This window comes from Tachyglossus aculeatus, chromosome 21 (genome assembly GCF_015852505.1).
Source record: "Tachyglossus aculeatus isolate mTacAcu1 chromosome 21, mTacAcu1.pri, whole genome shotgun sequence".
In the NCBI taxonomy this organism is placed as follows: domain Eukaryota; kingdom Metazoa; phylum Chordata; class Mammalia; order Monotremata; family Tachyglossidae; genus Tachyglossus; species Tachyglossus aculeatus.
This window is the reverse complement of record NC_052086.1, coordinates 22,256,288-22,280,157: the sequence shown is the minus strand read 5'-3', so window position 1 is coordinate 22,280,157 and position 23,870 is coordinate 22,256,288. Positions and strand designations below refer to the sequence as shown.

Genomic DNA, 23,870 nt, shown 5'->3' with positions numbered 1-23,870 from the left:
CTCAGGAGCACAACCAGCAGAGGCCATTCAGAAATGATGTTGGGTACATCCTTTGAGCCAGGGGAGAGAGGAACATGCCCCTTCTCACAGTACTGTTTCTGAATGCATCTGGGAGCCAGCTATGGGACAGAGGGACTGAGCTCCACAAATGGTGTGGGTGGTGGCTGTGAGCCACCACTGGGTGCTAATAATCTCAGAACTTTAGCCTCCTCTTCTCAGGCTAAACAGCCCCAAATCCTTCCACGTTTCCTTCTGGGGCCAATTTCCCATCATTTTCAATCATTTTTGAGCTCTACTCTGGACTCCTTTCAGTTTCCTCACATTTTGTAAATGTGAAGATCGATTTTAGGCTGAGTGCAGAAGGCAGGGCAAAGTCTTTCTTCCTTTTGGACTTATTACCATAAGATGAAGAAGAAGCCTTCATCCCTCCTAGGGTCCCTACTTCACCATCCTCCTCTTCACCCTCTTCTTTACCCACTTCTGCCCCTTCTATCTGTCAGTTCTCAACTACCCTGCTGCTCCAGGCTAAGCCATCTCCCTTTACCCCAGGTCCATTTGGGGGTTGGTGGATTGAGCACCTACCTGTAATTTATTTTAATGTTTGTCTCCGCACTTGAGTGTAAGCTCCTTCAGGGTAGGAAGCGTATCTATCTACTGTCTTGTACTTTCCCAAGTGCTCTGCCCAGAGAAAGTGCTCAATAAATCCTATTGGTTGATTAAAGGAGCAGGAAGTGAGGAACAGATGTTGGTTATGTCTGAGGAAGGGGAACACCGAAGGGAACCTGGCTATGATGAGGAGATGGCTGGATGGTGAAGCACATTAGAGTGAGGAGAATGGGGAGAATCTCTTCCCTATCCACCAAGGGGTTAGGAGCTTGGCCCCCTTAGCCTTCAGCCTGATGAGAGATCAGGGAGTCCAGGCCGAAGAGCCTAGTGGTTCACTCCTTGTCTACCCACCACGATGGTGCTCCCATTTACCATCTCAGAGGGAGGCCCGGTTTGGAAGTCTTTTCCAGAAGTGTACAGAATCTGGTGGCTAGCTGGCTTGAAGCTGGGCTGAGCAGGGATCTAGAAAGGGAAATCCTGGGTAAAGGCATGGATGGACTTTTCCCTGCTGCCTGTCGCGGAGGCAGGGCAGGCCCACTGCCAAGACACACAGGTCAGAGTTGGAGTCATTGCAACCTGAAAGCTGTAACAACAGTCATACTTCGTCCAAGGCCAGAGAATCCCAAAACTCAAATGGGTCTTTTTACCTCGCCTTTTTGTGGCTATAATTCGGCCCAGTGTACCATTCAGAGGCAAGGGGCGCTCCTTCCCTTCACCTCCTCCCCACTAGTTCCCAGGGGGAATGGAGGATAGCCAGATATAGCAACCTGAAGGTTAAGACTAAAATGTACTCAGATGCATCTGGGCCCGAAGGGGAAATGAAAGCATAGAGACCCAGGGCAGGAATGTGAATCTGCCCCAATACCACCTGCTACCTTTGGGCCCAGTTCTGCTGCACATCTGTCTCTGTCCCCCACCAAAACTGAGGGCCCCAGCAGGAGGCAGGTTATTCATTCTGAGTCCCTTCTTGTTGGACAGCATTAAAGGCCACCCAGACGGAGCTGCTGGACCTGCGGTGTAAATATGACGAAGAGGCGACGTCCAAGTAAGTGACTCTGTGGGGCTGCCCAGCCTGGGCCTCCCCACTTGGGTTTCCCAGACTGCACTTTGAGACTCTGACTTCCCAGATTCCTGCTTTGTACCTCTCAGTCCCTCCCTTCGCTAGACTCCACTCCCTCCACCCACTTCCCAAACCCCTGCTCCTACCCCTCATTAGGCCCCTATTTGCCCCCACTGGCATTCCCAAATTGTGGCTCCAGTTCCCCCACAAACTTTCCCGGATCCTGCCTCATTTATGCTCACCCCACCTCCAACCTCCCAGCGCTTTCATACATATCCTTCCACTCTGCCATTTTACTGTCTGTTTCCCCTAGACTGTAAGCACCTTGTCAGCAGGGATTGTGTCCCAAATGCTTAGTACAGTGCTCTGTGCACAGCAAGCACTCAATAAATTCCATTGACTAGTGATAGATTGCTTGCCCCAGACTCCCTGCCTGCTCTCCAGACTCTTTTCCTGGCTCAGTCCCCAAACAGAACCACAGGACCACCCCCATCAAGTGATAGCTACCTCTCTATCGCTTGGCTACTGCCCCGAAGCACCAGAGGCAAAGAAGGGAGGTGGATCTGAAGGGGATCCATGAGCCCTGCAATTGGTAAGCTGCTGAGTCTATCCAGATTCCCACTCCTTGAACTGTATTTGAAATGGACGCTCGCTTTGAAGTGTGAGGGTTTGGAGGCAGCAGATTAGCTTTAACAGACTACTTCATTAAATGTACATTTGCCGTTCTTATTTTTGTTGGGAAGTTGCCATCTATTTTTATGAGACAAGAACATCTTCTGCCTCCCTTTGGCACCCACCGGCAGCTACGGCTGCCAAACACTTACAGCTGTTCAAATGTTTTGCCAGTCTTGCGAACACACTGCAACAAAATTTTCATTCACATTATGCAACGGAGAAAGAACACTTAATCATATAATACCAAAACAGATGTTCTCTGATAATTTGATATGCCATTTGTACATCGCGGTGCTGTAAATAATTTTGCCTTTGATCAGGGCTGGAAGTGCCGTCGGTCACATAGGGAGTGGCCGTTGCTGGGCGGGGAACGGGGCAGGCCCGGCTCCCCACTTCCTCTGCAGGGGATTTCGGGACGTCCTCCCCGGGTTCCTCTGAGGCGCTTTAAATGTGAGTCTGCCATGCGGAGGCTGGCTGGCGGCTCCCTGGACCTGGCTAGGTGGCTGGTTGGAAGGAAACCAACTCACTCCCCTTCTCCCCAGGCCATCCCTCACTAAGAATGCCATAACCTCGGGGCCTTCGGTGACGGGGAAGCTACCGGTGCTGCAGGATGAATTTTCTATTTATATTTGTAGCCTTCCTCACCCGTAGCCTGAGTTTGTTCGGGCTACGGATAGAACATGGGCAAGAGAGTCAGAAGGACCTTTTAGACTGTGAGCCCACTGTTGGGTAGGGACTGTCTCTATGTGTTGCCAATTTGTACTTCCCAAGCGCTTAGTACAGTGCTCTGCACATAGTAAGTGCTCAATAAATACGATTGATGATGATGATGAAGGACCTGCGTTCTAATTACGGCTCTGCCATTTTTCTGCTGTTAGACCTTGACGAAGTCACTTAACTTTTCTGGGCATCAGTTACCTCATCTGTAAAATGAGCCCTGTGTGTGGCAGGGCCTGTGTCCAATCCGATTACCATGTGTTTACCCCAGCACTTAGTGCAGTGCCTGGAACATAGTAAGCATTTAACAAATACCACAATTATTACTATTACTATTATTATTGTTATCATTATTCAGGCTTAGGCTGATTTCTCTCAGGTACGCCCCAGCTGGTCCACAGTGTAACCAGAGAAAGGAAAGAGCTGCCCTGTCCACCTGAACATGCAATAAAATAGTCTTCGTGGAGCCCCCTAAGGAAGGGAGACAATTTAGAGAGACAGCACCCTTGGCCCTACCTAGACTTTGGTGGGAAGGGGACAGGAGTCAGGAGAGCTGTCCTGGTTCCACCAAATGCAAGTGGAAAGGAAGTGGCGGGGAGGGAGTTGCAGGGAGCAGAGGTGAGTATTTGCTACACCAATTCAGGAATCTTGCTCACCACTCTCCCTTTCTGTCTCAGGGCAGATGAAGTTGGAATGATCATGACAAATCTTGAAAAAGCCAATCAGGTGAGAAGTTCATGCTTTTCTCTGTGTTTGTAGTGAGACTGGATTAAACAAATGTTGAGTAGAGAAGGAATTGGGGAATCACTTCTGCTAACTGTTTTTTCTCTGATCTGGAAGTGGGCAGCTGATCCAGCAACTCCAGAATCCCTTCCAGTTAAGGAGAAAGCGCAGGTGGATGAGTGTCTCCAGCAGGATATTATGGGGACATTCCTCCCTCAAACCTCCTACTAGGAGTGGCTGGTGTTTCTGGGAATGGAGTGCCTCCTGGGAATTTTGTTGGACAGCCTTAAGCAGGAGGAGGGGGAAATAGGAAAACATTGAATGCCATCCCAGTACAAGAGACCTACAGAATCATGACGCCAATGTGAATGGGGGCTCAGGGCCATCCAGCCTCTATAAAGATGTGCATTTATTTCCCAAAGAATCATAAAATGTCACCAAATTTGCTGCTTTCAAAGGAGTGTTGTGGGTCAAATGTGGCTAGTGGCCTCTCTCTTGCCAAATAGGTAGCTCCCACTCTAATTTTCTCCCCATCATAGAGGGAAATCCCTCCAGGCCACAGTGGTTTGCTTGTACCCATGACGGGTGAGGGGAAGGCAGCAGCTTTTTCTCATGATTATTTGTGGGCGAAGATGCAGGTTCTTGGATTTTAAGCTCCTTAAGGTCATGGATCATTTCTACCTATTCTGTTTTTGTACTCTCCTAGGAGCTGAATACTAGGAGTGCACTGTACACAATAAATACCATTGATTGACTGATTGTTTCTTTAGTTGGTTGAAGCCATTTGGGTCAAAGGGGAATCTTTGGGGAGAGTCATTGTGGTGTCCTGAGTCAGCTTTATCTCAAGGCAAAGTAAAGTGGAGAGTCAAAGCAGTTGTTGTGCTCTCCCAAATGCTTACCACAGTGCTCTGTACACAGTAAATCGAGTGCTTTGCACATAGCATTCAGTAAATATCATTGATTGATCCAAAAACTTCAAGCAAAAAAAACCCTCTAAAAAAAGCAAAATTGTGACCTGGGTGTCCAGATAATCAATCACCTCGATGCTTGTGCTTTGCCCATGAGGGAAGAGAGCTAAGAGCAGAGACTCCCAGGGCCTGGATGTGATTCTTGAATCTGTCCTTACTTTCTGCTCTGCACGCAGTAAGCACTCAATAAATACCGTTAAGCGTCTGATCCTTGCAATGCTTCTTTTCCTGAGGTGAATTATTTCTGGGCCTGACTTTCCACACTCCCTGAAGTTAGGTGTGCTCCACCCCAATGTACCTGGAGAATTCAGGAACAGTGGGCTGGAATGTCCCAGGAAAGGTGTCTATTTCAGACCTGGTTGGTTCCCATTATCCTCCTACAAAAGAAACATGGGAAGATTTTTGACGTACTTTAAACAATAGAGGCCTGAAGCTCGACTAAGAGAATCAGATGTGCGGTGTAAATATGAATTAAAACTCAACCAGTCGGGCAGAGCCTCCACGGGAGAGAGAGGGTAGGATGGGATTCTAAGAAACAGCAACACTCTGCTCCCCTGGGGGTGACATTGATATGCAAATCCTAGCTGCCTATTAGGAATTCCAGAGATGTCCCCTCTCTTCCCACCTCTTCCCCCACCCGGGAAAAGTGAAAACCACCCCAGTGGTTTGTCCAACTTTAACGTCCAGCCTGGGAACTGTGCAGTCCGTATGAAAAAGGAATTTTTTTTTGTTTGCTTGCTTAATAGCTGGGGCCCTGCACTTCTGCCATGAGTGAATTTAGAGACTGTGACTGGTTCACCAGCCAACATTCCGGAAACTCTTCCGAGTCACACGCTCTAGGCCTAGGTTAAAAGTTCATCTGCCGGAAGCCCCCACTGGGTAATGCTGAGCGGATCAGAGAGATGCACAACACACTCAACTCCCTTTCGTTTCCCTTCCCAGAGAGCAGAAGCTGCCCAGAGGGAGGTGGAGAGCCTGAGGGAGCAGCTTGCAGCTGTAAATAGCTCCATTCGGCTGGCCGCCTGTTGTTCTCCACAAGGACCCAGTGGGGTGAGCGCTGGGGATGGGGCAGCTCAGAACACGGGCTTCTGTTAGTAAGGGTGGATGGCAGGGGAGTGAGCCATGCACAGAGTAATGAAAAAGTGTGTTTGTGAGTGAGAGGAAGAGAAAGAGAAAGTGTGAGAGAGAGAATATGAAACAAACAGAATCAGAAAAGGGCAAGGGGTTCTTAATTAACCCCCTTGTAACGTAGCAAATGACTTTCCTAATCAGTCACTAGGAACATTGCAAATTTTAAGGGGAAGGGAGTTTAGAAGAAACAGTGGCGTTCAATGCTAATTAATTTAATGGATTAATGGCATCTGAATTTAATTTAAATTGGCATTTATCTCCATGCCAGGGTACCTTTTTTAGCCTGATGACTTGTGTTCATTTGGTCTTGAGCCTGTTCCTGGGCCTCCACCTCAGGAAATGGCATGTTCTCATAATTGAGAGGTAAAAAGTCACAGAGGACGGGCCAGAACTTTACCAGAGACTCCTGAGGCGATTGGAAGGGAAAGCTATCTGCAGTTGGCAGGCTCATGGCAGGAGGGCATCTGAGCCTGCAGGACAAGTTAGGGGCATTTTTGCTAACTAGAGATGGAGAGGGGTAATTCTATTCCAAGCCCTACGAACAGTCTTGGAATACAGAAAGTAAAAAGAGGGAAGCAGCGTGACTTAATGGAAAGAGCACAGACCTGGGAGTCTGAGGACTTGGATCCTATTCCAGCTCTCCCTCTTTCCTGCTGTGTGACCTTGGGCAAGCCACTTAATTTCTTTGTGCCTCCATTTCCTCATCTGTAAAATGGGGAGTCAATACCTGTTCTCCCTCCTACTTGGATTCTGAGTCCCTTGTGGGCTAAGGACTGTGTCTGATGTGGTTATCATGAGTCTACCCCAGCACTTAGTACAGTGTTTGGCACATTGTAAGTACTTAACATAGAGAAGCAGTGTGGCGTAGTGGATAGATCATGGGCCTAGAAGTCAGAAGGTCATGGGTTCTAATGTTGGCTCTGCCACATGTCTGCTGTGTGACCTTGGGCAAGTCACTTCACTTCTCTGGGCCTCAGTTACCTCATCTGTAAAATAGGGATTAAGACTGTGGGCCCTATGTGGAACAGAAACTGTGTCCAACCTGACTGGCTAACTTGTACCTACCCTAGCGCTTAAAGCAGTGCTTGACACATTCATTCAATTCAGTCGTATTTATTGAGCGCTTACTTGTGCAGAACACTGTACTAAGCGCTTGATATATAATAAGCATAAGTGCTTAACAAATACCATAATAATAATAATAATATGCTACTATTATCATTATTAGAAGGCAAGCAGGCTACAAATTGCAGCCAAATGGTAGTGCAGCTTGATGGTTGGGACCTGGAGTCAAACCGTTTAGGAGCTGCTGGTCAAATTTTGGATAGAGTCTGAGGGCCATGAGGGGACGAGGGTCATTGTCAGAGAAAGACAGGACTGGCAGGCAGGACAGACGGGTGGACCAGATTACTTTTACAGTTTAGGGCAGTACGGTCAACTGGAAAAAGGGCCCCAGTCTGAGAGTCAATTTGTCTGGGTTCTCAGTCAGGCTTTCTCTCCAGTGTGACCTCAGTTAAGTTACTTAACTTCTCTTTGCCTCACCTGGAATTTGTGTATACCCTGTTTATCTCCCAAGGATGTTGGGAAGAGAAATGATATCACTAACGTGGAAGAACTTGGGAAAACAAAAGTTCTGAAAGTGTGTGAGGTATGGGGATTGAAGGAAGAAGAATTGGGTCCATAGTGAGAGCACAAGCTGTCTGAAGTCAACCTAGGGTATCTGTGGTATTGTTAAGCACTTACTATGTGCCAAGCACTGTTCTAAGCCCCCAGGTAGATACAGTTTAATCTCCATTTTACAGATGAGGGAACTGGGGCACAAAGAAGTTAAGTGACTTGTCCAAGGTCATACAGCAGACAAGTGGAGGAGCCGGGATTAGATCCCAGCTCCTTCAGACTCCCAAGCCCATCCTCTAACCAAGGCCATGCTGCTAGGGCAGACCTGAGTTCTGCTTTCTGCTCACTGCGCAAGGATGTGATGTTAAGGCCCTGGCTATGGGGTGGAAAGAGGGTAGGCCGTGCAGTTTGGGAGTATGTCTGTGGGTGGGAAAGCGGGTACTGTTACTGAAGAGTCTGCTGTCCAAACTGGGCCTAGTGGAAAGAGCATGAGCCTGAGAGTCAGAGGATCTGGGTTCTAATCCCAACTCTGCCACTGGTCTGCTGTGTGACATTGGGCAAGTCACTTAGTTTCTCTGTGCCTGTTTTCTCATCTGTAAAATGGTGATTCAATCTTATTTCTTAACTAGACTGCGAGCCCTATGCGGGACCGGAATTGTGTCCATCCTGATTAATCTGTATCTACCCCAGGGCTTAGTACCGTGCATGGGCATAGTAAGCGCTAAACTATTATAATAGCAATAACAAAAGCAGCCTGCACTTCTCCAGTTGGCAAAAAAAAGGTCAAATGGGAGAGTTGGGCTCAACATTTTTCTAATCCTCCTGTCCCAATCAACATGCTTGCTTGCCGTCCCAAAGAGAGTAGATGAGCTGGAGAGCTGTTCTGCACTAACAAGAAGGCTGTAACACACCCCTTCAGCCTCACTGTTCTTACTTCCCCCTTCTCTCCAGTGAGGCTTTACGAGAGCTGTCTCCCCTCCATATTGACCTTTCCCAAGTGCTTAGTACAGTGTTTTGCACATAGTAAACATTCAATAAGTACCATTGATTGATTGATATTGACCTACCCCCACAAAGCCACCAGCAGGTCACGAGGGGCCGCTTGTTTCTTCAGTCTGTTCCTAATCGTCCTCCCGAAGTGTTCCATACCTAAACCTTGCCCATCAGGCAGTTCCTTTTCCTTGAATATAAATGCTAACTGTGTGACCCGGGCATTTGAGAAGTTCTGAGCCAATGGTTGTTGATAATTATCTTTCACCAGTTTCAGATCCCCTGCTATATGCTATCCCTCATCCTGCACCTTGGGGTGCCAAGATGAGAGGCAGCAATCCTTATTCTGTCTTGCCACATTGGGACTGACAGGCCGAGCCTCTCCCATAAGCGGCTAGTGTCTTTCATGTTCACCTCTTAATAATTGTGGTATTTCTTAAGCGCTTACTATGTGCCGGGCACTGTACCAATTGCTGGGGTGGACAGATTGGGTTGGACACAGTCCCTGTCCCACATGGGCTCACAGTCTCCATTTTACAGTTAGGTAACTGAGGCCCAGAGAAGTGAAGTGACTTGCCCAAGGTCATTCAGCAGACAAGTGGCAGAGCAAGGATTAGAACCCACAGCCTTCTGTCTCCCAGGCCCATGCTCTACCAATACATCATGCTGCTTCCGGCCTGTACTGAGCTGGCAAATCCAAGGGGGTTAAAGCAAGCTCATAATCATCAGCTTTAAGGCACTTGTTCTGCTCTCTCCATCCTGCAAAGTGGTTAAAGTATGGGCCTGTATGGTGTATGGGATGAAGAGCAACAACGATAAAAAGTTGAAGTGGGGCAAAGATGGAGAGGAGCAGAGGCCTCTGGGAAGTGCAAAGGCTATGGTGTACATCTGGAATTCTTCGTGCACTTACGGGGTCCCAGCAAATCCCAGGGATAACCATGGAACGGGATCATGAGTGTGCAGTTCTGTCATCTTTCTCGTCTTCTTCCTTCCCCTCAGAAGTGAGGCCGAGCACCCAAGTGTCAGGTGAGAATACTCCTCAGGACTCAGCCTGGGGCCAAATTTGGGCCCAATTTGAATGGCATGAATCTGGCTCCAGGTTTTTTTACCATGTGGGGCTCTCCCATCTAACATGCTAGTGGTTGTAGAGCACGGACCTGGGTTCTAATCCTGGCTCCACCACATGTCTGCTGGGTGACCTTGTGCACTTCTCTGTGCCTCAGTTACCTCATCTCTAAAATGGGGATTGAGACTGTGAGCTCTCTGTGGGACAGGGACTGTGTCCAACCTGATTAGCTTTTATCTAACCCAGTGTTTAGTATACAGTGCCTGGCACATAGTAAGCGCTTAACAAATCCCACAGTTATTATCATTATTACCCAGCCAGTCTGGAGAAGCCTGTTCGTTCTTACAGCCAGTGAAGCTTATCCTTGAGCTCCACAGGAAGGGAAAGAGGAGTGAAGGGAGAAGGGACCTGAATGCTGTGGCCCAACTGTTATACTTTGGCACGATGATTTGTTGAGGTGGGAGGTAGAACTTTGTTGTATTTTAGCTGAAATATCTTCTTGCTTCATTTGTGGTTCTGGAATTGAGGAACCTATTGCTACCTCGCCTTCCCTGCTCCTGGGAGGGACCCTTCATGGTCCCCCGCTCTGCTCCAGCACATTAAGAGAAGCAGTGTGGCTTAGTGGAAAGAGCCCAGGCTTGGGAGTCAGAGGACATGTGTTCTAATCCCAGCTTCACCACTTGTCGGCTGTGTGACTTTGGGCAAGTCATTTCACTTCTCTGTGCCTCGGTTACCTCATCTGTAAAATGGAGATTAAGACTGTGAGCCCCATGTGGGACAACCTGATAACCTTGTATCTACTCCAGTGCTTAGAACAGTGCTTGGCACATAGTAAGCACTTAACAAATACTAATTATTATTATTATTATTATTAAAGCCCATCTCTGCTTTCAGGATAAAGTCAACTATGCCCTGTGCTCTGGACCTCGACTGGAGGCAGCATTAGCCTCCAAAGACCGAGAGATCCTCCGACTCCTGAAAGACATTCAGCATCTCCAGAACTCCCTCCAAGAGCTAGAGGAGTCCTCAGCCAATCAGATAGCAGACCTGGAGCGGCAGCTAACAGCCAAAACAGAGGCAATAGAAGTAGGTATCGGGGATATGGGGGGAATGGGGCCTGGAGGGTGGAATCAGAAGCAGATTTAGAGTCCAAGATGGGGCTGACCGTGGGTTTTGAACCATTGCTTCCATTTCTGAGTTGTGTTCAATCCCATCAGGCCCCCAGACTTCAAGCTCCGTAGTCCCTGGGCCTGGCCAGGGCTGAATTCCCAGTACTCACTTGTACTCATTTGCACTTGGATTTGCATCTTTTATTCATCCCTCAGCCCCACGGCACCAAAGTACATCAGTCAGTCAGTCAATCGTATTTATGGAGTGCTTACTGTGTGCACAGCACTGTACTAAGTGCTTGGGAAGTACAAGTTGGCAACATACAGAGACAGTCCCTACCCAACAGAGGGCTCACGGTCTAGAAGGGGGAGACAGAGAACAAAACAAAACATATTAACAAAATAAAATAAATGAAATAGATATGTACAAGTAAATAAATAAACAGAGTAATAAATATGTACAAACATATATACAGGATATATGTACATATCCATAATTTATTTATATTAACGTCTGTATCCCCCTCTAGACTGTAAGCTTGTTGTGAGCAGGGGACATGTCTGTCAACTCTGTTATATTGTACTCTCCCAAGCCCTTAGTATAGTGCTCTGCACAGAGTAAGCGCTCAGTAAATACTATTGATTGACTGATTGCTCACAAGACTGCCCAACCCTGTAGGGGTAGGAAGGACATCTCGATGGAGAGAGCCTGGGCAGGGATGAAAGAGCTAGGGTTAAGCTCCTTGTTTGCACATGCTGGTAACTCTGATTCCTTGATTGTTCTAGAAGCTGGAAGAAAAGCTCCAGGCCCAGTCTGACTACGAGGAGATTAAAACTGAACTGAGGTATATGGAGTGGGGCCTTTGCTTCTTCAAGCTACTGGGGCAGCCTCCTGGAGAAGGCCCCAGGTTACCTGGGCCACTTTCCCCTTTTTCCTTTTGGTTTCCTCTTGGGCCGGGCCTGTGTGGGGCTGCAGGGAGGCCTTGATATGCAAGCCAAAGTGCTTTTATAGGAGGCAAGACTTCCTTCATTTCCCCCAATGAAGAGCCATCAGGCTGGGAGAGTGAATCTGGGGCAGGCTGACAACGGGTTGGGGTGGAGCAAGCCAGACCAGATGGGCTGGGGTGGAGAGCTCCAGATGGCGTGTCATGCCTCAGGGGTGGTTGGGGTGGGCAGTGGGGGTGGGACAATTGCTGGGGCAAAACTTTTAAATAGGTGCCAGGCGTGATGCTAAGTGTTCACCTTAAAATGCTCCAAATCTGTGTCTAAGAAGGGGCTAAATACTGAGTAAGGGAAGGGATGGGTTAAGGGGGCAGAGAAACACGATCCTTCTCAGCTCCTCCTGGTGATGGGAGATTGTCTGGTAGTTCACACAGTCAATAGAAACGGGAAGGAGAAAGGAGAGACGGGGGAGGCAGCTGGAGTATGTAAAGATCACTCAGCTTGTCCTTTTGCAAATGCCGAGACTGAACAGCCGTAGCACTTACCCGGTGGTCTCTCTCTTTTTGCCAGCATCCTGAAAGCCATGAAGCTGGCCTCTGCGAACTGCAGCCTCTCCCAGGCAAGTGATCACATCTATCCGGGGGTAGGCTGCCCAGCTGGGCGAGGGTTCCCTGAATCTCTGGACCTGGGACCCCAGCAGTTAATTCATTCATTCAATCGTATTTATTGAGTGCTTACTGTGGGCAGAGCACCATACTAAGCGCTTATGACCTGTTGTCCCTAGACTGTGAGCCCTGTGTGAGACAGGGACTGTGTCCAACATGATTATCTGGTATCTAGTATAGTGCTTGGCACAAAGTGCTTCACACTTGAGCACAGTCCTGGGAATCAGAAGAACCTAGGTTCTAATCCCAGCTCTGCCGCTTGTCTACTCTGTGACCTTGGACACGTAGTTTAACTTCTCTGTACCTCACTTACCTCATCTGTGAAATGGAGATTGATTGTGAGCCCCATGTGGGTTCAGGGACTGTGTCTAACCTAATTAGCTTTGAGAGAAGCAGCGTGGCTCAGTGGAAAGAGCCCAGGCTTTGGAGTCAGAGGTCATGGGTTCAAATGCCGACTCTGCCAATTGTCAGCTGTGTGACTTTGGGCAAGTCACTGAACTTCTCTGTGCCTCAGTGACCTCATCTGTAAAATGGGGATTAAGACTGAGCCCCCTGTGGGACAACCTGATCACCTTGTAACCTCCCCAGTGCTTAGAACAGTGCTTTGCACTTAGTAAGCACTTAATAAATGCCATCATTTTCTTTTTTCACAAATACCACACTGACTATTATCCCAACCCTTACTATGGTTCTTGTCTTCACAGAATATTTCAAAGCCGGAAGACGCACTGCTCATCGGAAAGGAGGCCTTCTTCACCACCCAGAAATTCCTCCTGGAAAAACCCAGCCTGCTAGCGAGCACTGGTAGGAGCAGTATTATCTCAGTCTTTCCGTCTGTCACTGTCTGTGTGTGGAAGGGGGTGTTCTGTATTCCCATCACTTTTGTCCCACACTTTCTCTGTCACCCAAGGACTCCAGCATAGGCAGGGTTGTGGGGCTTGGACCCTCAGCCAAAAGTGGCTGGGGGGGGTGGGGGGGTCCCACAGTGTGGCCCCCAGCCTAGGTCCCAGGTCCAGCAACCTCAGGGGAAGCAGAGCAGCAGACTGGAGCCCCTCAGTGGGACCCTGACAAACGGACCATCCCAGTGCAGCCTGTGCAGCTCAGTAGACATGGGGAGATCCCGAGAGGAATTCCTCACGGCTGTCAAGCATGGGGTAGAAGCAAAGCCTCAGACTTATGCCGTGTTATTATTTTATCATCATCATCATTATTCATCACATTTTTTGAGCGCTTTGTGCCAAATACACTAATCACTAGGGAGAGACACAAGGATATTACCTTAGACATGGTCCCTGGCCTATAGAGGGTTTCAGCCTCTAAAAGCAGCAATAGACTCATGGGGAAAAAATGACAAGATTAAAAACAGCAGCAACAGTGAATGAGCAGTGACAGTCCCAGTGAGAGCTGCAGCCTGGTTCTGGGAGAAGAGTTTCCAGGCTCTTTGCCACTCTTTGGCAGGGCCATCCCTGGTGCAGCAAAGGTCTCAAACTTCCCAATTTCTATCAGGTGAGCTGGAAAACCATCGGATGGTTTCCTCCTGCAACCCCATCTCCTTGCACGCCCCTCCCCCTCCCCCACCGCAAAGGCATCATTCATTCAATCGTATTTATTGAACACTTACTGTGTGCAGAGCACTGTACTAAGCGCTTGGGAAGTACAAGTTGGCAACATATAGAGATGGTCCCTACCCAACAACGGGCTCACAGTCTAGAAGGGGGAGACAGACAACAAAACAAAACATGTGGACAGGTGTCAAGTCATTCATTCATTCAATCGTATTTATTGAGTCCTCACTGTGTGCAGAGCACTGTACTAAGCACTTGGGAAGTACAAGTTGGCAACATATAGAGATGGTCCCTACCCAACAGTGGGCTCACAGTCTAGAAGGGGGAGACAGAAAACAAAACAAAACATATTAACAAAATAAAATAAATAGAATAAATATGTACAAGTAAAATAAATGTAGTAATACATATGTACAAACATATATACAGGTGCTGTGGGGAGGGGAAGAAGGTAAGGCAGGGGGATGGGGAGGGGGAGGAGGGGGAGAGGAAGGAAGGGGCTCAGTCTGGGAAGGCCTCCTGGAGGAGGTGAGCTCTCAGTAGAGCTTTGAAGGGAGGAGGAGAGCTAGCTTGGCGGATGTGCGGAGGGAGGGCATTCCAGGCCAGGGGGAGGACGTGGGCCGGGGGTTGGCGGTGGGACAGGCAAGAACAAGGTACAGTGAGGAGGTTAGCGGCAGAGGAGCGGAGGGTGCGAGCTGGGCTGTAGAAGGATAGAAGGGAGGTGAGGTAGAAGGGGGCGAGGTGATGAAGAGCCTTGAAGCTGAGAGTGAGGAGGGTTTTTTTGATGCATAGGTTGATTGGTAGCCGCTGGAGATTTTTAAGGAGGGGAGTAACATGCCCAGAGCATTTCTGCACAAAGATGATCCGGACAGCAGCGTAAAGTATAGATTGAAGTGGGGAGAGACAGGAGTATGGGAGATCAGAGAGGAGGCTGATGCAGTAATCCAGTCGGGATAGGATAAGAGATTGAACGAGCAGGGTAGCGGTTTGGATGGAGAGGAAAGGGCGGATCTTGGTGATGTTGCGCAGGTGAGACCAGCAGGTTTTGGTGACGGATTGGTGTGAGGAGTGAACGAGAGAGTGGAGTCGAGGATGACACCAAGGTTGCGGGCTTGTGAGACGGGAAGGATGGTAGTGCCGTCAACAGTGATGGGAAAGTCAGGGAGAGGGCAGGGTTTGGGAGGGAAGATAAGGAGTTCCGTCTTGGACAAGTCGTCCGAACAAACAGAATTAAAGCTATCAGCCGGGGGTTGGGGGAGAAGGTGATGTCACCCATAAAACCCTGGGGCTTCGATGAGGGAGGAGCTCTGAGCCCACTGGGCACAGATCCATCTCATTCCATCCCACGTCTAAGAGACAGACAGAAACTAATGATCTGAAAGTACTTGCAGAACAGGACACAGAAGCTGGCATAGCCAGGTCTTTGAACTCTATCTTTTGGACCATTTTAATGGAAGAGTGAAAGCGGCATGGCCAGGGGGATGTGTATGGTGGGAGGATGGGGGGAATGCCCAAGCCATGGGTTTCTATAGCTCCTTCTTCCCTTTTTTTCTCTCTCTCTGCTCTCTAGAGGAGGATCATTCTGAAGATGACTCTATGAAGGACTCTTTGGGGACCGACCAGTCGTACCCCTCCCCACAGCAGGCCTCCCACCCTGCTGGGAGAGAAGATCCCACCTCCCCCAGTCCGGTCCAGCCCCTGATGGGGCCCAGCATGGGGCAGGAAGCACAAAGGACCTTCTCCCTGTCCCCCTTTCCCAACCTTGCTGGCAGTGAGAGGCTCCCCGGGGAGCCACTGCTTCCCAAGCCCATGATGCCCCCGACCTACAAGAGTGAGGGGGGTGGTCTCCTTGTTTTCCCCTCCCCCTTCTTCACCACGAAGGGCCCCCTGCTCCCGGCTCCACCCAACCCACCAGCCAGTACCAATGACGCCAGCCCGCCCAGTGACCAGTCAGAGGGCAGTGGGACCAGCTTGGCGGACGAGGAGCAACTGGACACGGCAGAGATCGCCTTTCAGGTGAAGGAGCAGCTGCTCAAGCACAACATTGGGCAGCGGGTCTTCGGCCACTACGTGCTGGGGCTGTCGCAGGGCTCGGTCAGCGAGATCCTGGCCCGGCCCAAGCCCTGGCGGAAGCTGACGGTGAAGGGGAAGGAGCCCTTCATCAAAATGAAGCAGTTCCTGTCTGACGAGCAGAACGTGCTGGCGCTCAGGACCATCCAGGTGCGGCAGAGAGGTGAGCCATCCCTGGGCTCCAGAGCCATGGGACTCTGGGCTGGACGACTCTCCAGGATCAGTTGGAGGGCTCAGGATTTGGAAGGGCTCTCTGAAGGCCCAGGCTGGGCAAAATCTGGGTTTCTCAACTCCCCAGGGAAAACCTCAGTAAATATGATTGATTGATTGTTTGAAAAATCAATCAGTGGTATTTAATGAGCACTTACCGTGAGTGGAGCACCGAACTAAGCACTTTGAAGAGTACAGTACCACAGAGTTGGTAGACTCTCTCCCCTCCCTAAATGAGCTTACAGTCTAGAGGGGGTGAGATCCAAGGGAGGCCCCTCAGAATCCATGCCATTAATAGTCTGTTTAGAAGTGGCCAGGAAGTTCTGTCTGCAGTCACATAATGACTACCCCAATTCTACTGAGTGCATCTGCTACTCTTCCTTCCTTTTCCCATCCTTTTCTTTGCTCCTTTCTCCTCCTGTTGTTCCAATGGCACTAGTCCCCGCTCAGAGCCTAGAGAAGAGCCAATCGTTGCCTGTTGTCAGTGCCTTGAAACATATGTGTAGAATGATGCCGAAAACAACTGGTTTCATTAACTTTGAGGTGACACTCCACCTGAATGCCCTGTAGTCCAGATCAGGTAATGGGAATACTTTAGAAAGAAATCCCACATTGTCTTTTTGCCTTGAGACATCTAAAAAAGTCACTGAAAATAAACTTTACCTAGACTGTGTCCGTTTCTAGTGTCCTAAATAAATAATAATGATGGTGTTTGTTAAACATTTACTATGTGCCAAGCACTGTTCCAAATACTGAGGTCAATACAGAGTAATCAGATTGTCCCACGTGGGCCTCACAGTTTTAATCCCCATTTTACAGAGAAAACTGGGGCACAGAGAAGTTAAGTGGCTTGCCCAAGGTCACACAGCAGATAAAGTGGTGGAGCTGGGATTAGAACCCACATCCTCTGACTCCCAAGCCCGTGTTCTTTCCATTAAGCCACGCGACACTGGGGCTGGATTTGACAATCCAGGATGAAGCTGAACTCACATGCCTTGTATGATGGACTTGAGGATATTTTTGGAAAGAAAGCCTGAATTTCCACTTTTACGTGAAACCTGAAAATAACTTTTTTTTCCCAGACTTCCATTTAAAGGTCACCAGACATAAAGAGAGGCTACTGTGACTCCAACAGGAATGACTGTCTGTTTAGGGTGAGGGTAGTTGTTTGTGAAAGAGCAGAAGTCTTTTTTCAGGGAAATCTTGGGGAGGGGATTGAAGGCTCCAGGAAGGAGGATTTTTCCTCAAAGCCCAGTTTTTCACCCCTTTTCCCCGCAAATCAAGACAAGGGTCAAAGAGATACTGGGCTTGCCAACTTCGGGCCTCAGCCATGAAGGAGGCATCTTCAACAGTGTCCTCTAGAGTCACGTAAGACCCAAGTAGGTAGCCCAGGGTCGAGACCTCCAGTCCCTCTGCCCAAAAGCCAGGGCCCTAAAAATAATCAAGCTGCACTCCTGGAAAAAGCACATAGCTATGGGTCAGCAGTCATGAGTTCTAACCCTGGCTCTGCCCCGGGCTTGCTGAGAAACTTTGGGTAAGTCAGTAGTCTCTCTGGGCCTCAGTTTCCCCATATGTAAAATAGAGACGGTGACACCCATCTTTTATGTAGCAGGGATGTTGTGAGAAGAGATGAGCTAATAGGTGTAGGGATGATTTGGGAAAACAGAAAGCTCTGTATCTATTCCAAGATTTAGTTGTGTTGTTCACTTCTCCATTTCACTTCTTCGTTCAGGTAGCATCACTCCGAGGATCCGGACTCCTGAGACGGGCTCTGACGATGCCATTAAGAACATCTTGGAGCAAGCAAAGAAGGAGATTGAGTCTCAGAAGGGAAGTAAGTGCAACCAACTGGGCTCTGGGTTCAACCCGGTTTCCCCTTCCAGGGAGGAACTTCCTGTCCACCGGGCCTGGATTCAACATATCTCTCTGGAAGGAAGAGCGAAGACACTCATTGACTGCCGCCCTTGCAGGAAAGGGGCCCGCAGACCTGACAGCCGAGTGAAAGCAGAGCTGGGGGTGGATTTCCTTTCTCCATCTGTCTTGTTACCCTCGTCTCTCTTTGTATGGTCCTCTCTCAGACAGGTGCTGAGCTAACCCCTCCCTCGTCCCACAGTGTTATCGTACCTATCGTAAGGAAAATTTGGGGTTCAGAGCCTGCACTCAGGGAAGATGCTCAGCTTGGGTCAGAGGCTGGGTCTGCAGAAAAGAAACTGGGGGCCCCGCCATTCTAAGGGTGTGATGCAGGGACCAGAGACCCCTCAGACCCTTACACACCACACTTACATCTCCCAAGACAAACTATCCGGTAGATCGAGAAGCCACCGTCTGGAAAAGTCTTGGAGATTACTCCTCCTCCCAAGTTTGAATGAGGCTGGAGTGGGGTGGTTGATTTTATTTGAAGGGAAGTGTCATGGGGGAGGGAGCTGGAGAGTCTGAAAAAAGTGGTGCAAGAGCCTGGGTCCTCTCAGAGGTCACCCAGACTCCAGGACAACTCAGGAAGTAAGGCACCCATCCAGCAGGTTGATGGCGAGAGACAAGATTGAGGCACAGTTAAGTAGGCTGGTTGGAGAGAAGAGACGCCTGTGAGTTGGGTTGAAGAAGGAGATGAGCGAGGATAGAAAGTGGGGAGAGCTTGAATGAGTGCCCTAAAAGCCAGTGGTCAGGAATATCTAGTTGATGCGGAGAGGAATGAGCAACCACTGGAGGATTTCGAGGAGTGGGGAGAGGTGTGTTCAAGATGTGCGCCAAGCCCTGAAACAGCAGAGCCTCTGAGTACCAAGCTGGCGTGGGAGGAGTGATGGACTCACCTCCAGCTGGCCCTTCCTTGTGGCAGTTGCCTCGATCAGCAGCTGGAATTAGAATCAGTCAGTCAATCAATCATTGGTATTTGCTGAGCACTTGTGGAATGCAGAGCACTGTATTAAGTACTTGGGAGAGTACAGTGCAACAGAGTTGGTAGGCACATTTCCTGCCCACAAGGAGCTTTCAGAGGGAGGCAGACATTAATATAAATACATTATGGATATGTAAAGAAGTACTGTGGGGCAGAGGATGGGATGAATATCAAGTGCCTGAAGGGTACAGATGCAAGTTTGTTGGGGATGCAGAAGGGAGAGGGAGTAGGGGAAAGGAGGGAATAATCAGGGAAGGCCTCATGGAGATGTGATATTAATAAGGCTTTGAAGGTCAGGGGAGAGTGATGGTCTGTCAGGTATGGAGGGGGAGGAAGTTCCAGGAGAGAGGGAGGACAATGGGCAGGTATAGGCTGAATATGTTCACAGACTGTAGCAACCCAGGAGCCCCTGGACCCCAAACTCCTGGACTGCAGGGGCTGTGGGGAGGTAGTAAAATTGTCACCCTTGTTCCTACTGGCCTGGATCCAGTTGGTGTAACTGCCTGCTAGGCAATCTTCTCCGCATCCTGGCCTCGTCCTCAGCATCACCTCAACTAATAATAATGGTGGCATTTATTAAGCGCTTACTATGTGCAAAGCACTGTTCTAAGCACTGGGGAGGTAACAAGGTGATCAGGTTGTCCCCGGGAGGGGGGGTGCTCACCGTCTTTATCCCCACTTTACAGATGAGGTAACTGAGAAGCGAACAGCTAACAATTGGCAGAACCTGGATTTGAACCCGTGACCTCTGACTCCAAAGCCCGGGCTCTTTCCACGGAGCCACGCTGCTTCCCTAAACTAAGTTTCTTGGGCACGAGTCCGGAGCCTGAGCTGGTGGCACGGCAGTCTTGTAGCATATGCTGCCATCTGCTGGACAGAACTCAGCACCGTGGGGCCTCGATCAATCAATAACGGTATTTGTGAAGCGCTTACTATGTGCCAGGCACTGTACTGAGGGATCAGAGATGCTGGACTGTGAGCCCACTGTTGGGTAGGGACCGTCTCTATATGTTGCCAACTTGGGTAGGGACTGTCTCTATATGTTGCCAACTTGTACTTCCCAAGCGCTTAGTACAGTGCTCTGCACACAGTAAGCGCTCAATAAATACGATTGATTGATTGATTGTACTTCCCAAGTGCTTAGAACAGTGCTCTGCACACAGTAAGCGCTCAATAAATACAATTGATTGATCGATTGATCGATTGACTGATCGGAAGATACAGGGGGCGAGTGGACCCATCCCAGGAAGAGACCCTGGACATTCTGAGAAGCAGCAAGAGTATGTCCCTTTGAACGACGGTTACAGCGGCCCTTGGAAGTATGAATGAGAGACAGAATGCACTAACAATAACAATAATAATAAATTATGGTATTTTTTTAAGTGCTTACTATGTGCAAAGCACTGTTCTAAGCACTGGAGTAGATAAAAGGTAATTAAGTTTGACACAGTCCCTGTCCCAGATGGGGCTCACGGTCTTGATCCCCATTTTACAGATGAGGTAACTGAGGCACAGAGAAGTTAAGTGACTTGCCCAAGGTCACGCAGCAGACGTGTGGCAGAGCTGGGATTAGAACCCACATCTTTTGACTCCCAGGCCCAGGCTCTTTCCACTAGGCCACACTGCTTCTCTCATGCTATCTCTCTTTTAGACTGGGAGCCCACTGTTGGGTAGGGACTGTCTCTATATGTTGCCAACTTGTACTTCCCAAGCGCTTAGTACAGTGCTCTGCATACAGGAAGCGCTCAATAAATACGATTGATTGATTGATTGATCTCTCTCAAGCTACACATGCTACCTCCTACCTAAAACTCTCCCAAAAGAATCCCGCTGCAGGATTCTCAGCTTCACAAACCCTGAGGGGCCACCCACCCACCCAAGTTTTCTGAGTTCCAGAGCCAAAGAGTTGGGGGATGCTTGGGACTAGGATTTTAAGTACCTTCCTTTCTCTCTTTTATACATATATATATATATATAATATAATTGGCATTTGTTTAGCGCTTACTATGTGCAAAGCACTGTTCTAAGCGCTGGGGAGGGTACAGGGTGATCAGGTTGTCCCGCGTGGGGCTCACGGTCTTAAACCCCATTTTACAGATGAGGGAACTGAGGCCCAGAGAAGTTAAGTGACTTGCCCAAAATCACACAGCAGAGATGTGGCGGAGTTGGGATACGAACCCATGACCTCTGACTCCAAAGCCCGTGCTCTTTCCACTGAGCCACGCTGCTTCTCTTAGAGGAAGGGGCATCTCCTTTCTCTAGGTGGGTCCAAAGACTTCTCATTTCTAGGAACTAAAATGGAGTCAAACTTCAAGGATGTTCATCCCACACTGCTCCCTTTGCCCCCTGCCATCTCTCCCCATTCATATGGGGCAGCCTCATCTGAGCCTTATTGAGGCCTCACTGTGTGCTGTCAGCTATTGTGTAGAGCGGGATTTCCCTGTGTCCCTTTCAAGGGCAAAACTTACCCTCTCTTGATCTCTTCCACTTATTCCTGTGTCCTGTGTCCTCCTTTAATGCCAATCTACTCACAGTATCTTGATCTCAAGCATTCAGTTTATTGAGCACTTACTGTGTGCAGAGCACTGTACTGTGCGCTTGGAAAGTACAGTTCATACAAATTTCATATATCCCTCGCATCCTGCCTCTGGTCCTTCCCTCTTGATATCTGGCAGGCATTCACCCTCCCCACCTTCAAAGCCTCATTTATTTAAATCACATTCCCAAGAGGTCTTCCTTGACTAAGCCCTCTTTTCCTTCTCACCCACTCCCTCTGTGTTGCACTTGCACTAGAATTTGCACCGTTTCTTCAGCCCTCCCTCAGTCCCAAAACACTTATTTACGTATCCGTGATGTATTTATATTAATGTCGTCTTCCCCTCTAGACTGCAAGTTTGTTGCGGGCAGGGAACGTGACTATCATATCCGTTATATTATTGTACTCTACTAACTGCTTAGTACAGTGCTCTGTATACAGTAAGCGCTCTTTAAATGCAATCGACAATCGAAGGTTTGGGATGGGGGTGGCCTGGGAGGAAGTCAACACTGTGAAGGGACAGGAAATGGAGGCCCGAGACTGAGCTAGAAGGTGGACACTCCACTCCCCCACCTCCCCCGGCAAGGACATAGTGGTAAGCATTTCTGGTGGCACACATTTAGGAAGAAGCCAAAATATCCTGAGCCTGGCCAGGGTAGAGCAAAGATATGGTGGGTAGGGATTGTGTCTAACAACTCTGTTATATTGTACTCTCCCAAGTGCTTAGTACAATGCTCTACACTAAGTAAACCCTCAGTCAGTGCCGACTGATTGATACCGTGAGGCATTCGTTAGGCAGTGTGGACAGGTGGGCCCTTTATTCTCCGACTGCCCTCATGACTTCCCTCCATTTACTCAACCTCCAGGCGAAGCCAAGAGCTCTCCCGCCCCACTGCACGCAACCAACGGCACCGGTAGCAGCACCTCGGAAGATGCAATCAAGAGCATCCTGGAGCAGGCCCGGCGGGAGATGCAGGCCCAGCAGCAGGCCCTGCTGGAGATCGAGTCCGGGCCCAGTGGGCGCTCGGTGCCCCCGTCACCCACCGAACGCTCCACGCTGGCATCCGTGAGCCAGAATATCGTCCAAGCCTACATCAAGCAGGAGGAGGGGCCCGGCTGCCCCGGGGGGACCAACAGCAGTGCCACTCAGACCCCACTCACCGTGCTGTCCCCTGCCGCCTTCGTCCAAAGCATCATCCGCAAGGTCAAGTCGGAGATCGGGGACGCCGGCTCTTATTTTGACCAACACTGGGCTTCGGAGCGCAACCTGCTCAGCCGGCCCTACACCTCCGTCTCGCCCTCCCTCTCTTCCTCCTCCTCCAGCTACTCCAGCCTGCCTAGCGGGCGGCCCTGGCCCCGGGGGGAGCCCGGCGAGGCCCTGGCCAACGACGAGGAGGCCCCTGCAGGTGGTGGCGGGGAGGAGGAGCCTCCCAAGTCGGGGGAGGTGAAGTCCGAGGGGTCCGGCTCGGAAGCGGCCGGCGGTGGGCGACTGGCATACTACCCGGCTTATGTGCCCCGGACCCTGAAGCCCACGGTGCCGCCCCTGACCCCGGAGCAGTATGAGATGTACATGTACCGGGAAGTGGACACGCTGGATCTGACCCGGCAGGTGAAGGAAAAGCTGGCCAAGAATGGGATCTGCCAGAGGATCTTCGGGGAGAAGGTACTTGGGGCTGGCAGGGAGCCCTGGGGCAGGGGTGGTCACCTCCCAGCTTTGGGGCCATGCCCTGAACTTCAGAGCCTCAGTCTCTCAAGCTGGGTAGCGGGCATAGGACCATGTGCTTCCTCCTCTCCATTCCCAAGGGAAAATCTCAGCAAGGCTCTGATGCAGGACAGCGTATTTAAGAGCCATTTTGAGAAGCTTGCCACATTAACTGTATTCTGTTTCCCTCGTCTGCACCGCGTGCCCTGGATTATTGTTCAGTAAAGTCTAGTGTCTAAAGTGCTTCTGGGCAGATGGTTGGAGCCCAGATGTGGCCCAGCCACCATGGAGCTAGGGAGCAGGTGGTGGCATGCATGGGTGTCAGCGGGACTGTGCATCTCTGTTGTATGACCACATGTGTGAGTTTATATGATTCCTCCTTGCAAGTCTCCCTCATCCAGCCTGGTTCGTCCCTCAGCCAGGAACTTAGACCTGGAGCCTGGCCATAGGCCACCGGGCTTTCGTTAGGCTGGGGCAGGGTCCTGGTCCTCTGGTTCAACCAGTGACCTGTAGATGGGTGTCCGTGGTTCCGTCCAGGGGCTCGAGGAACCCTGTCTAGGAAGGGGTTTTCTCCACAACTGCCATGAGGAAGCTTAGAAAAAGGGGAGGGCTGCCTCTGCGAAAG

At 49.8% G+C, this 23,870-nt stretch overlaps 1 protein-coding gene across 2 annotated transcripts in view; it reads left to right on the top strand.

The window, feature by feature from the left end:
- CUX2 (cut like homeobox 2) overlaps positions 1–23,870 on the top strand; it is a 350,576-nt gene that overhangs the window by 312,056 nt on the left and 14,650 nt on the right. For both annotated transcript variants that reach the window (XM_038762394.1, XM_038762393.1), the window contains 10 exons: positions 1,585–1,651; positions 3,736–3,784; positions 5,692–5,799; positions 10,448–10,639; positions 11,449–11,507; positions 12,175–12,223; positions 12,974–13,073; positions 15,405–16,067; positions 17,847–17,948; positions 22,410–23,206. In XM_038762394.1, coding sequence (XP_038618322.1) covers positions 1,585–1,651; positions 3,736–3,784; positions 5,692–5,799; positions 10,448–10,639; positions 11,449–11,507; positions 12,175–12,223; positions 12,974–13,073; positions 15,405–16,067; positions 17,847–17,948; positions 22,410–23,206 — 2,186 coding nt within the window. The remainder of the gene's footprint in view (positions 1–1,584; positions 1,652–3,735; positions 3,785–5,691; positions 5,800–10,447; positions 10,640–11,448; positions 11,508–12,174; positions 12,224–12,973; positions 13,074–15,404; positions 16,068–17,846; positions 17,949–22,409; positions 23,207–23,870) is intronic.